The sequence below is a fragment of the Colias philodice genome, chromosome 23 (assembly GCF_061535455.1).
Source record: "Colias philodice isolate Cphi_HAF_F1 chromosome 23, ilColPhil1 Martin Lab GWU primary, whole genome shotgun sequence".
NCBI classification, from domain to species: Eukaryota; Metazoa; Arthropoda; class Insecta; order Lepidoptera; family Pieridae; genus Colias; species Colias philodice.
In genome coordinates, this window is record NC_143108.1 from 3,748,938 (window position 1) to 3,764,418 (window position 15,481).

The window sequence follows — 15,481 nt, forward strand, 5'->3', positions numbered from 1 at the left end:
TTTCGCAACTATAAGAAACTGATTTCCATTAAAAGCTAATTTAAATTTGAACTGAAATAGCAAACGGTGAATTTCCAGCAAAAATGCAAAACAATTAGGAATGTAAAACGGGATGGTCAAGCCATTCGCAAAAGGAAATAGAATCGTAATCGTGTTGTCGCGGGCGTGTATCCGGCGCACAAGTTTACTAGCGCTCGCTTATCCTGGCTGAATAGAATTTTCTATGAACTGTCCACGTCGATGTTCTATTTTCAAATAGAAAAAGTCAATATCTTTTTTTTTTCGTTTACGGGGTTCGTGAGTTCCCGCGTTTTGCTATTTTTCTTTTATTGAATTGAAGTTATGATACAATGAGTTAATTTAAATTTATTAGGACTATCGCTATAAAGACTTCGTCGCGGGTGTGTATCTGACGCACAAGTTAACTCGCGTTCGCATATCCTGGCTGGATAGAATTTTCTATGAACTGTCCACGACGTTCTATTTTCGAATACCTAGAGAAAAAGTCAATACCTTTTTTTTATGTTCGTTTACGTGTGAGTTTCCCGCGTTTAGGGGTAAATAATAAAAATATATTGAATGCTTTGATACAAAGTGATAATTTAAATTTTAGCATCTAGTCGGTGAGTAGGTACTTAACGCTATAAATACTATATCACATTAATTCTGTTATAATTAAGTTGAAGTGGAAGATTTCCATACATTAAAATAAAACTTGAGCACTAATGAAGAACTACCCATAATAAATCCGTAAGTAGAAAAATACATATTATGTACCTATTTGTATTTGTATTTGTAACAAATTGAAACCTTTGCTGTAATAAACTACTGTGTAAAGTATTTGAGAAAAAGTTCGTACTTACAAAAAGAAAAACATCCCCTTTTCGTCAACATCCACTTATTCAAACTAACGATGTACATTAATTATAGCACCGTAGGACGTGAAAAGCATATAATGGAACAGAAAGTACATTATTTATCATCTGTGGTTCAAGAATAAGTAAAACACATATTATTTTGTACAATAGAATAGGATTAATTGTTTAAAATTTCTTTAAGTATAGGTATTGATTATTCTATAAAATATTATTTATAATGTGTTCGAAAATTTATTTTAACTACACAACATACAACACATTTTTATTTTAACTTCACCACGCGTGCACACAGTTGTATCAGCTCCGTAAAATTATTAAAATTAGATCAGTATCTTACAGTTTAACTAACAAGTGGTGCATATTGTTTCAAAGCTTGTGATAAGACCCGTGTAGTAGTGTTAAATTTACTCATATAGTGCAGTAAATACGTGAGTAATCATAAAATAAACTTTTTAAATCGTATAAAGATTTAGTGGACAGCTGTGCGATATCAAACCGGTTGACTGACCGCATCGTCCATCCCGCTTGCGTGCGCGCTAAAGTTATAAACAGACGTTCGAATTTGGTACGGACCGCACCGTGACCTTGGTGCGCTCCGGACCATATTCGATCATGTGTACAGTGGTCCGCCGGACATAATTATTATTATTGACGGTACGGTTGGTTCGATGGTTTTTTCATCCGAACTTGGTGCGGACCGTACCAAATTCGCGCGTGTGGACGGGCGATCGCACCGGACAGCGCATTAGTCATAGACTATATACTTATTACAGCTTTAGTCATAGTTCTACCGCCAAACAAAACGGACGTCGGTCGATCGTTATCAATGGCGATGGCGTCGGATGACGTGGCTAATACTGAAAAAAAGATTAATAATATAAATTTTAGAACTCTACAAAGATTTATGATATGCATATGTCTGAATGAATCCCTGTCTTTTAAATATAATTTTGCCCATTCTTTTCTCTTCGTTTTCTTCTTTTCAATGGTTGTAACTTGTACTTGTACTTGTACCAAAAGAAGCCTTGAACTGAGGTCTACATGTGAAAAAAATACAACATTCTAACAACGAATTTATTACGAGAAATAGATTTTCAAGGAATTCGGTTTGACTTTTAATGAGATTACTATGATCAATGCTCGAAATATTCACAAAAAAGGAGATTAATTTGTATTAATTTGATATTATTGAATTGTCTTATAAATCTAAGATATTTTTTTTGTTCAGTTAATTTATTACATATAAAGATTATGTACCTACATATAATAATATATTGAAATATCGACTATAACTAACGACTAAAACATAAACAAAAACTTGGTAATAGATAGATGATATATATATAATTTTGTTTACTAGGGACAACCCTGACATTCTTTGAAAATCTATATCTCGTAATAACTTCGTGGCTAGAATGTGGTATTTTTGTCACATGTAGAACTCAGTTCAAGGTTTCTTTTGGTACTAAACAGAGCTTCTACTAACGCCTGCATATAATATAAAAAAATAAAAACAAAAATCAGTAAAAATTACAATACTTTCGCCTCTATCGACAATATCGAAAATTTCAAAAAGGGATAATTTGCGCCTTTAATCACTTCATATATTAGCAACGTAATAAATTATCTAGTCACTAGTGTATCTATTTTTTTGTACGAATTTATTTAGCTCAGTCGGCCGCGAAAATTCCAATATTTTAAATGTTTTTTTAAAAATCGTAAATTTAATCATAATTTTTAAACAAAGAATATTTTCTTTGTGCGGCAATGCCTGGACGGATAGCCGAAACCAATTGAATATTGAAACTGTAAAGGCGAAGCTGCAAATTAATTAAATGTAATTTTAAATTATCGTGCAAAGATTTTTATACATTCGCTTTAGAAAATGAAGAGCTATTAAAAGCTGTTTCTTCCAACAGCAAATATAAATGCCAAAAATAAATTTTCTCTATTTAACATTGCTGTTTTAATTATCTCCCGTAAAAAATAACTAAAACTCGTATTTTTGATGCTGTTAACCCTTAAATCCTGGCATCTTAAATACTGGCAACCCTAGGTGCGGTGCGGTCGTGTGGCGAGTCGATCGCACCGCACGAGTACGGTGGTCCGGTCGCACCAGTTCGAACGTCTGTTTATAATTTAACTGCCGCATCTTATAATTGTCGCTCTTTATCGCACAACGACCTTGCTTGAAACTTGTTCACCTTGAACGGCCTAGGCGCCAAGCAGTCTGCTTAGCTTAGAAATAATTTTAACTGCATCGCTTCATTTTGCAATAATGAATATTACACGCGCATAAAGAATTGCGTTGTATATGAATTTTTGGGAATATATCAATTTTATTGAGAATAATTAATTTTGATATTGATTTTAAAAGGCAGTTTGTCCTATTGTCGTTATTTATAAATTAATTATAAATATTTATACGACATGGCTAATAATAATTCACGTTGGGGTTGCTGTATCCCGGAAAATGAGGATGATGAAAGTTTTATTTTGTGCTTAAAATGCAATAAAAAATACCATTTCGCATGTATGTCCCTTGATGATAAGTTATTCAACTCGGAAATGAAAGCTGTGTGGAGCTGTCCCGACTGCGTAAGGTCTATTCCTAGGAGTAATAAAAATGACAACACTCCGATCCGTAATATATCCACCACTAGGGGTAGCAAAAGACAAGCGCTTAATTCTCCTCCGATGGACCCAGAACATTCATTAATCATACGTGATTCTGTGAGAGAAGCCGTTGATGAAGCAATAAAAGAAAATATGAAAGAAATGTTTTCTAAAATACACGACAACATAAGGGCTGCGATCGTAAAGGAGTTTAAGCCGATTAAGGAGGAGCTGTCCCAATTGAAGGATTCTATGAATTTTATCAATAGTTCATACGAAGAATTCAAAAGAGATATTGAATCATATAAGAGCAAAGTTTTAGCGTTAGAAAATCAGAATATTAGATTGATAAATGCTGTTGATGATTTACAGTCTAGAATAAATCAGTCTGAACAGCAGCTCCGTCAAAATAATGTAGAATTACAGTGTGTCCCGGAGCGTAATAACGAAGATCTTGTCAAAATCGTGAATAATTTATGTACCACTATTCAATCTAATATCAATGAAAAAGACATTCTTCACTGTACCCGTACTGCTAAAGCCAACAGAGCTAGTAATAGACCTCGCTCTATAATAATTCAATTATCATCGGCTAAGGTTCGTGATGAATTACTCGCTTCAACATCTAAATACAATAAATCTAATCCGCAAAATAAATTAAATAGCACACATCTGGGCATTTCGGGGGCCTCTAGTCCAGTCTATGTCAGCGAGCACCTTTCCCCTGCTAATAAGGCGATACATGCGGCCACCAGGATCAAAGCAAAGGACAAAGGTTATAAATTTGTTTGGATTAGGAATGGAAGAATTTATTTGAGGAAAAATGAAGGATCTGAGCTCATCTTTGTTAAAAGTTTGGACATTTTAAATAAAATCAATTAACGTGTAGATTAAGATTCTCGATTGTAATGGATTATTTTAATCATAATGTTAAATATATATTACCAGAATACTCGCGGCTTAAGAACGAAAACTCACACATTTTCTAGACAAGTTCTGTGTAATCAATTTGACATAATAGTTCTAACTGAGACTTGGCTGAACAGTTCAGTGAATAATAGTGAATTATTTGATCCCCGATATATTGTATATAGAAGAGACAGAGGTGACTCAAAGTGCTGCAAACGTGACGGAGGCGGAGTTTTAATAGCAGTATCTAGAAAACTAAATTCAAAACAAATTTTCTGTGGACAGTCATCTTTAGAAAATCTTTGGGTACTTATTGAAACACATAAAACGGATTCTAATCCTCCACAGCAGTTGGCACTTTGCGTCACGTATCTGCCTCCACCAGTTAGTCGTGTATTGTTGGAGCAATTTCTAGACAATTGTAATAACTTTTTGGAGGTTTTTCGCCCTAACCACTTTTGTATAATGGGTGACTTAAATTTAAGTAGCTTAGATTGGAGTATGTTGGGGGATGAAACAGCTGAATTTCATATTCCTAGTATATGCCAGCCATTGGTTGACTTTATTTACATGAACAATTTGAGACAGCATAACAATGTATACAACACATCTAAAAGAATACTTGATTTAGTAATGTCAAACATGAACTCTTGCGTTGTATCTCAGTCCACTGACCCTTTAAGTACGATAGATGTTTTACACCCCCCTTTAGACATTAATATTTCATTTAAAATAGATAAAAATCTTATGTATAATTCAGATACACATTACTTCAATTTCCGTAAAGCTAATTATGTAAAAATATCTAAAATACTGGAAGAATGCAATTGGGACACTATATTTGCAAATTCTCGAAATGTTGATGATATGGTCGAAGTTTTTTACGATGTAATAAATAAGATTATTGTAGATAACGTACCGCATAAAAAACTTAAATCTAAAAAATTTCCTCCATGGTTTGATACTAATTTAAAACGTACTCTAAATGAAAAGTACCGCGTTAGACGTCGTTTCAAAATTTATAAAAATCCTCGAGATGAGTTGGAGCTTAAACTTCTCAGTTCTAGATGCACTAAAATGGCTAAGGATAACTATACCCGTTACATGAAGGACCTAGAAAATAAATTTCAGAGTAACCCAAAGCTATTCTGGTCTTACATTAAGTCTAAAAGGGGTGGCAGTAGTTCCTACCCTGCATCTATGACGAACGGACCTATAACTACCTCTGATGGAGATCAGATTTGTGATATGTTTTCTAGGTTCTTTGCTTCGGTTTATACTAATAATATAGATGATGGTAATGAAGATAGTGACGTTAACAATTTTTGCACAGACACTTCTAGCATCTCTCATCGACTGGCAAGTCATAATCTACATTTACCTATTCCTATTCTAGATTGTCGCACAATTCTTAAAAAATTAAAGAGTTTAGATAAATTGAAAGGAGCTGGCCCTGACGGAATACCCCCTATTTTCATAGTTGAATGTGCACAACACTTAGCTTGGCCCATTTCAAAAATTTATAATAAATCACTCTCATCTGGTATTTTTCCAACAGTTTGGAAAATTGCTAAAGTTGTACCCGTTTATAAAACCGGAAATGAGGAATTCATTAATAATCACAGACCTATATCTATTCTGTCGTCCTTTGGTAAAGTGTTGGAGTCCTTAATTTGCCCAGTATTACACTATCATTTTAAACAGTTTTTTAATATCAGTCAACATGGTTTCATGCCATCTCGGTCTACTTCTACTAACTTGGTAGATTTTTGCGAAAATCTTTCTAGTTCCCTAGATCGCAATGAACAGATTGATGTTATTTACACGGATTTTAGTAAAGCGTTCGACAAGGTTTCACATAAAATATTACTTAAAAAGCTATTTTTGCACGGTATTTCAAATCAATTTTTGCAATGGATAGATTCTTACTTAACGAAACGAAGTTTTTATGTTGTTGTAAATGGTTTCCGTTCTCAAACGCAAAATATAACTTCCGGCGTCCAGCAAGGCTCTCACTTAGGCCCTATATTGTTTAATATATTCGTTAATGAGATACCTGATTTATTGTCTTGCTCCCAGAGTTACATGTACGCTGATGATCTCAAGTTCTGTCGTACAATAAACAACATTGACGATACTCATAAGCTGCAAAGTGACCTAAATAAACTTGTTGCTTGGTGCGACTCTAACAAAATGGATTTAAATCCTAAGAAGTGTTTTTTGGTAAGGTTCGCACGCAAAGGAAACTTGATACAATACAATTACAATGTAAACTCTGAGAGTATCAAAGAGCTCTATCATATTAAAGATTTGGGAATTGTTTTTGACAATAAATTGACTTTCGTGCCACACATAAATCAAGTTGTTACACGGGCGGCTAAAATGTTAGGATTTTTAATACGTAATGTTAAACATGTACATAATGTCAAGGCGAAGATATCATTATACAACTGCCTGGTGCGCAGTATATTGGAATACGGTTCTGTGGTTTGGAGACCTCACTATGCGTGCCATTCCTTACGATTGGAAAGGATACAGAGAAGATTTCTTTTGCACCTTGTTTATGCAAGTGGAAAATCAAAGAAACAGTTACCATCATATAAAAAGCAACTATGTCACTTCAAAATTACATCTCTTGATAATCGTCGGGTACTTCTTGATTTACTCTTTGCCTTGAAATTATTCAATAGTAAAATTGATTGCCCCCAATTGCTTCAAAAATTTAATTTAAAGGTGCCTTCTAGATACCCTCGTAAGGTTTTGTTGCCGCTGTGTCCTCCTCAACGCAGAACCGTATCGGGTCGAAACTCACCCATTGCGAGAATTTGTAAAACTGTAAATGACTACAGTGAGTTGTTTGATATTTTCACAGATTCTCCCAACAAACTCCGCAAAATTTTTAATTCCCTTTTTAACGATTAAAATAGATAAGTGCATAATATATATTACAATTTTTCATTGTTTAAGATACTTAGTAGTTAATTCATTAATTGTATACTTTTAAACTTACTTTACGCATGCTGTGTTTACCTATAAGTGCTTTTTTACGTTGATCATATAAAATTGTATTTTAACTTTGATGTTTTATCTGTGATGTAAAGAAACGTTGGTAAATCAAATAAATAAATAAATAAAATTGCTTGTAGCACATAGGCTCCTACTTTTTATAGTAGTTTGTTTCCCCCTACATAATTGAATTATTGTAAGATAGTTGATAACATTGCTCTACAATAATATAAATAAGTATTAACATTGCTAGCTCTCCACCCGCGGTTTCACCCACTTTGTCCAAAACTAACTTTGTAAAAAAAGTCACATAAAAATCCGTTGCGTAGGTAGGTAAGGTATTTATTCTATGGGTCTGTACAATTTATTGTCTGTTACCTGAATTATATATAATAAATAAAAAATAAAATAAAGTAGGTAGTTATAAAGATCTAAGCATAGGTACATGGGGACGGGTAGACACTAGACAGACAGACAGCAGGAGGAGACTTAAACTATGTCAGATAATAATATACTACTACTAACTATATAGTGATTTATGTACATTGTACATATTTTGTTACTCCTTCCAGCTCTTGTTCATAATCTGAAACTTGTTAACGAAGCCTTTATGTAGGTATGTTATTACACTTAAAACAAGAACTTGCTAAAATTGCTGGCCTAAATAAAGGCCTTTAATGTTTCGTTAGTTAAGAACACACTTCATCTATTTTGAGTAAGATAATTTATTTTGTGTTGGTAATGAGAAAAGGTTTTGGAAATTATTTTCACGTTGAAATTGTTCTTAGAAATAGCGTGTTTCAGAAGTAATTAGTAAACAGAAACCTCAACAGAAATAATTTGCTTCTTATAAAATTGTTTAGGGCTGATTTTCAATCCTTCGTTAAAACCTATTTATTCATTTGAATGTCGTATTAACAACCATTTAAAAATGTGTTCTAATTGTACCTACTGTAAAATAACAAAATCCAAGTTTTTGTTGTACAAGTGTAATAATATGATTTTGAAAGAGCAACTACAGACTTTCTTACCGGCTCTTCTCTGTAGAAACTTCTTTCCGAACCGATTGACGATTCAAAAGTCTAGTTGAATGAATAAATGTTTGAGTTTAAGTTTAATACTTTATTGGATAACTAGCTTCCGCCCACGACTTTGTACGTGCATCCCCGTTTTTCCCCGTTCCCGCAAGAATTTTGGGAAATCCTTTCTTAGCGGATGCCTACGTCCTAACATCTACCTGCATGCCAAATTTCAGCCCGATACGTCCAGTGGTTTGGGCTGTGCGTTGATAGATCACTATATCAGTCACCTTTGAGTTTTATATATATAGACTGTAACTGTATAAGTAAATATTATAAAGAAAAACTAGTCTATACTAATATTATAAAGAGGAAAGGTTTGTAATTATGTATGTATGGTTTTCACACATAAACTACTGGACCGAAATTGAAAAAGAACATAGGCTACCTTTTATTGCGAAATATGTACCACGGGTGAGGCGGACCGCTAGTGTATAATATTATGAATCTAATTAACTTGCGAGCTAAGAAGTTATTTCTTTATTCTGTAATCGTATAAGCTAAACAAAAACTATAACAAGTCTTTATAGCATGCATAAATAATATAAAAATTACGAGTTTTATAAGTAGGTACCTTATAATATTGTATACGTATAGGTATAGCGCGCTCATTACACCAACAACAATATAAAATATTGAAAAGCTTTGTCAACGTTGTCATTGAAATCACTATTAAGCCCCTAATGAGAAGCAGTAATGGCTCCACAATCACCTTTGTTATACTAAACAAAGGTACTATTATCGCCTGAAGGAAGATATTAATTATGAACTGTTTGCAAGTAAACTTTGAACGTGCGAAAAACGAGATACCTTAAATTGTATTAAGATAGCTTGTACGTAAATAACTTGTAATAGCTGTGGAAATCTTCGTTCAAATTATGTGTACTATAATTTGTCACAGATAATTATAATGCGAAATAAACTTATATTTCGAATTTAAATATTGCTTTATAGAATCAGTATTGTAATTCAAATAAGACGATATTTTCTTTTTCATCTATTGAAATGTTACAAGCTTTGCATTAGTCTTCTTTAGAATGTAATTCGGTCCTTAAATGATATCTAACTTTTAAAATATTCCCATACTAATTACTATAACATATTTCTTCTAGCGGAGTTCAAATTTTACCTGCATTTTTACAAATCTCAGAATGGCACGACTTTAATTAAGAAAATCCAACCTAAAGACTTTAAAAACCCAAGTACACGACTTTTTCGTGTAATCAAGAAAAAACTGAGGTAAAGTTGATATTATTACATAAGAACCTCAACCTAACAGTGTTTAGGCCCCTTGAATTTTTGTTGAATCAGGCCTATTCAATTGAAAGACCTTTCTTTGTTGAAATAAGGCTCTTAGATATCGCTGTGTGTTATAAAAATAGGGTTGAAATTATTTAATAAATGTGTGTTACAATTTTTACAACAATTTACGTTGTAACTGAATTTGAAGCTTTAACTTTTCTTTTAAAGTGAAACTTTTATTACATCGTCTCAAACTTTTGGTTATTCTTAAAAATAATTTATCCTAATACTGAAAATCTACTGCAGAAACCAATTTTGATGCAATTTGATATTTTTTTAACCAACAGAAAACTACGTAATGTATTCCTATAATTAGAATTTCTTATCTCGGTTTAACACAAACGGGTCCGGGTGTGTGGCTAGTATTATTTATTAAAATTATAACAACATCATGAATATGAAAAAGGCTCTGAGTTATTCTTACTCTACGCTAGAAATCATAAAACCTGAATAGATATGATCGCATCTTATTAATCTGAATAAAGAAGATTTTAAATGGAAAACTTAAACAAACCAACACTCAAGCAACTTCATTAATCTAAGTTAGCGTGAAACTCGTTTAAACAAGAGGTTTTTTATAAACTTCAGACTGAATATTTCACCCACAAGTCTTAACGGTTATGCTATGAGCATATTAGTGGGTGAAACTTTTTCCTACTTTGCGAATAATTTCTTCCTTTTTTCAGCATTTTTTTATATAGAATATAGAATATAAATGTAGAAAATTGAGTAGACAAGCTATTTATATAATACCAGAGATCGTGGATTTTCCTGATACTAAAATATGCTATAGGTAAGGTAAATTTTTCATTTACTCATAAAATTAACATTTCTTGTTTAAGATTAAATATAATTATAATTAGGAAAATGTAATGTATTATTTCAATACCATTTTCTCAAAAATCATGTTAATCGACTGATTTAAGTAATTTATATACTTAAATCAGTCGATTATCATGATTTTTTTGATGATACCAATTTTTTTACTATTCTTACCTACCTGTATTGTATATTTTTTTTAGTGTGGCCACATCTTTAGAAAACGATTAGATTCTAATTGATGACTCATCAATTTGATAAAGGGTATTGAGTGGATTCGGGAAAGACGCGTTTTTACACTCAATGTACTTTACATTTAGAATATATTAAGCAAATTATGTGTATGTATGTCTATATACCGTAAATCCTTTTGAATGTGAAGCTTTAATTTGTAGCGTTTTGATATTACACATTATTTTTAAACGTTTATATTTATTTTTATTTGTTATTTTTGTACCAGAGAGAAACTATTTGAACCACTCACATATACATACATATACATAAATAAACATATACATAAACAAATAAATACTTTATTTAAAGTTCTTCATATTCTGAAAACATAGTTTATTTTTGTCTGATGCTGCACCAAATTAAAAATATACGCAAACATGGCGACAAAACTTTTAATGAAACGTCATGTATGACAACCTGAGTTTCAGAATCCATTCCAACAAACGTAGTGGTTAGTTTCATAAAATATTTTTAAACAAAAGTTTTTACTCAGTAACTCTACAATTAGTCTAAAACTATACGAAATGTGTTCAATTATTTGAAATAGTTGGATAAAAACATAGTTCTAGAACTATTAATAATTAATAATTATATTAGCTGTACACGACAGCCGTTGTCATGTCTTAGCACGATTGTCAAATCCGTGATGTTATAGTAGCCGTACCTAGTCGTTAAGTTTCCTTATTTTTTTTATTTTTAGCGCAAATTCTTCAGTTTTTCTTTCATCAGCTGCTTCTCTTGACAATAACGAATATATCAAAAAAGACGGGTTGCACTCCGGGAGTGCCGGTAGAAGTGAAAACTTGGTTATTAACGTTCAGCCTTAGATTACAAAATAAAATACAGATGGAGCATGTCAATCATTCATCGCCCTTGTCAAAGAAAATACGAAATCAAAAACGAATACGTTCCTCCGCTAGTGCTATAGCGATTCTAGTGTCATGCAATACGTCAAAAGGGGTTTGATATTTTAGTAAAAAAATGCTGTCTTGTGATATTAAAACGCTGTAAAACTTGTTCCCGAAAACAAACAAAAAGATAAAACATCGTTTTACAGATTTTCTGTAGATTATTTGGCTTATTTAATTTTGTATACAAATAATAATTTTACTAATACGAAGGAATTCAAAACTTCAACGTATGCTGCCAGTATTTTGAAAATGAATTTGCCATTTTTAGGGGTAAAATGGTTAAAAGATATTCGGGGTAGTGCTGTTGGATTTTTCGATCGTGAATGTGATTATTTGTATAGTGCAATAAAAGTTCATGGTCATTATTAGATTATTTTAAAAAGCATTATACATTTATTTGTTACTTTTATAAAAAGCGTCGTTTTCGCTTGCGATTTAATTCATGTGAACACATGATGGATATGATGAAAATAAAATGTCCCGCATTCTCGACTAAAAACTACCGCTATTCGCATTCATATGTTTTGAATGAAAAATAAAAACTTTTAAAGTGAAACTTTTATTACGTCGTCTCAAACTTTTTGGTCTGTGTAGCGCATGTCGCGTGTATCGCGGCTGCCGAGTAGGTATACCTACTCGGCAGCCGACCGACACGCGACATGCGCTATACAAAGCAGTGTTCGGAACCGTTCGATGAGTTTCACTTTTACCGTGGTTTTATAAAACCACACAACATTTTTTTAATGTAATTTATTTAATAAATTTAATGTAATTTATTTAATAAAAATTGAATAAAATTATTTTGTCCATGTATAACTTTAGTAGATACTAGATAGGTGATAAAATAATTTTTACAATATTATAAAATAATATCAAAAACCCGAATTTATATTAAAATAAAAATTAAAACATGACTGCTAATAATTTATGTAGCCTACGTCACTACCACCACAGCTACCTTCATAATTCAGATGATTGCAATGACACCTCACAAGTCACAACTCAAATCGATCCAACAGTTTATACTGCAGGGCGTGTCAAAGAAATATTATACATACATACCTACACTCGAAAAACATAACCCTCTTTCTTCCGTAGTCGGGCAAAAATTTGGGAAATTTTTCATTATCTGGTAACATAACACGCACACAGAAGCACCGTGTACGTACAGTGCAACGGCGAAATGACAGCACACATAGCTTTATGGAAATGACGATAAATTATTCGGTTTAGTTCGGCAACGCTCCATCTGTCTTTTATTTTGTAATCTAAGCGTTCAGCATGTTTGATATTTTGGAATGGTATCCGTCTTACGCATGGAATATAAGGGCTAAAAAAATCCGTCTTACGCTTTTTCGATCAGGCCACGTGTCCTGACGCGAGTTTAAGATTTTATACCCAACGCCGCTAAAGAAGTTTTCACTTCAAAAATAAATATCGATGTTGGTCCAGTTGTTCACTTCATGAGCAAGGGAAATAGGGATTCATTTTTGTATACAGAGATATAATTGTAATAGAAAATAGTTCGTCTTCTCTCACCTATTATTGTTAAGAAATATTGTAATAAAAAATAATTCGTCTTCTCTTACCTTCCTTCCTACAACGTATAGTGAGCATATATCGTTGTTTTGTATGTTTCCTGCGACACGTGTATTGGAAAGTGGGAGACGTTATAGAGAGCTCGAATTTCCCTACCGATACTATAAAATAGGAGACTGAAACACACTGAATAGATGAAATCCTCAATACTTGTGTCTAAATTGCGGAGTCAGAGTTGTATCATGTATATGTACCTACTGATATTTTTGCATTAGGGGTACAATGTAGTATGTAGCTTCATAATATGGTTCCGATATTTATAGAATCGGCGTAAAATAACTGTAGCTGATTTACACGGGCACATAAAAAACTAAATAAATTTCTCCGAATTTTCATCTCTTGTAAGAATTGAAAAAACTGAATCGTCAACTGTAACTTTTACCTATTAGGTATTAAAAATCGTACTTATATCTACTATAAAAAAATAAATTTCTATATTATATTTAAATACAGCATTATTCGTAAATCACGAAGCGTGAAACGTTAGTTTGCGTTCGCAATTTAATGCTCGGTGATTTAGTGCACGACTAACTGTGTTGTGAGATTTAACAACTTTTAACTCAAGCAAAGTTTGGTGACGAAACTTTGTTGCTAAGCTTGTGGACTGATGTTGAAGAGTTATGAAGGTTTAGACAGGAGTACTCGTCATTATTTATAAAAAAAAACCCTTAACCCTACAGTAGTCGCGTGTCTTAATGTGACGTGTGAGGTCGCGTGGTCTACAAGGGTGGTCTACATGCCGGCGACATGGCCAGCGGCCGTGCCACCGTACCAAATAACGAAGCTATTTAAATACATATATCTACTTCCAGATAATGAGAATGAACGTCCTTGAACCTTACCAACCTTGAAACAAAAGAAAAGGTTATAAGAAAAATAAATATGCAAATAAGTCATCGCCGCCTGAAACTTTTGTAATTACCGTTTTGTTTAATTTTACAATACTTAACTTTAAAGAATTAGAGAATTTAGAGAAGAATATAATATGTAACTTATTTAAACAATATCTTTGAAATAGTGAAATAGTGGCATATCTATAAATTAATATAAATGATTATACATAATATTTAGTCTGTTCTTTTTTTCTGTAGAACTTGATAACGTTTCGTTTAAATAAAAATTTTACATGCCTGTCTATAATTTCGAAACTCTACATCATACTTAAATAGTGTTAACAACAGCATATTCCAACCAAGACCCAAGTATTTAGTCTTACTGCAGTGACGTCACAACACATGCAGCTCGAATTAAATTCAGCCGCTGAAGAGCTTAATTACATTGTATGTATAATTTTCTAGTGCTTGATAAAGCGCTGCATAATATGTCTATATAACAAAAAATGTAATCTTTATTATAACGCAGTTTTACTGAATACTGGCGCTTTTGGCAACGAACAAAAAGTTTCATACTCCCAAAAAATTATCATAGCTTGGCTTTAACTTGGATTTAGATACAATCCTTTCCTTACAGTATTTTCTGCTGACTGTATTTAGTGACAAAATTCAATCAATTCAGCATTCGTTACGGCATATTAAATGCACAATAATGGGTATAATATACCTAATACCTATTATTAAATTAAAGTTCAATAAAATAAAACCCATAAATTTAAGTAGAATTTAAATCAATAAGATAATTCATTAAAATTTTAATAAACGAAGAACAATAGAAATAAAACGACGAAGTAATGTCACAATCACTACATTAAATTAAAACAAAAACGCCAAATTTAAACCAAATTAAATTTAGCGACTAAATTAAAACCATAAATAACTTAAAAATTTTCAATTAGAAGACGTCTGGCACAAACGGAGTAATAAAATAATGTTAATTAAGTTACAAGCTTCAGTCTAAAATCAATCAATTGCTTAGTTCTGCAATTCGTAATGAGGTAATAAATCATTGGCACTTTATTGTTTTAAAGTGTATTGAAATCGTCTATTACTTTGCTTAACATTAATTTGTATAAATTTATAAGAATACAATATGTTAAAAAAGCGTAGAGAATATCAATAGGCTGCACGATAAAATCTCACAGGATGAAATAATATTACAAATAAGGCAGATTTTGACATGACAGGATACCAAGGCTTAATAAAACTCGCATATTTTTGAACATTTTTATTTT

General features: G+C 32.2%; 1 protein-coding gene across 1 annotated transcript; it reads left to right on the top strand.

The window, feature by feature from the left end:
• The first annotated feature begins 3,024 nt into the window (after window positions 1–3,024).
• LOC149477974 (uncharacterized) lies at window positions 3,025–4,383 on the top strand. The gene has a single exon (XM_089709833.1). It carries the CDS (start codon window positions 3,309–3,311, stop codon window positions 4,374–4,376), a length of 1,068 nt encoding a protein of 355 aa, XP_089565959.1. The 5' UTR covers window positions 3,025–3,308; the 3' UTR covers window positions 4,377–4,383.
• The last annotated feature ends 11,098 nt before the right edge of the window (window positions 4,384–15,481 follow it).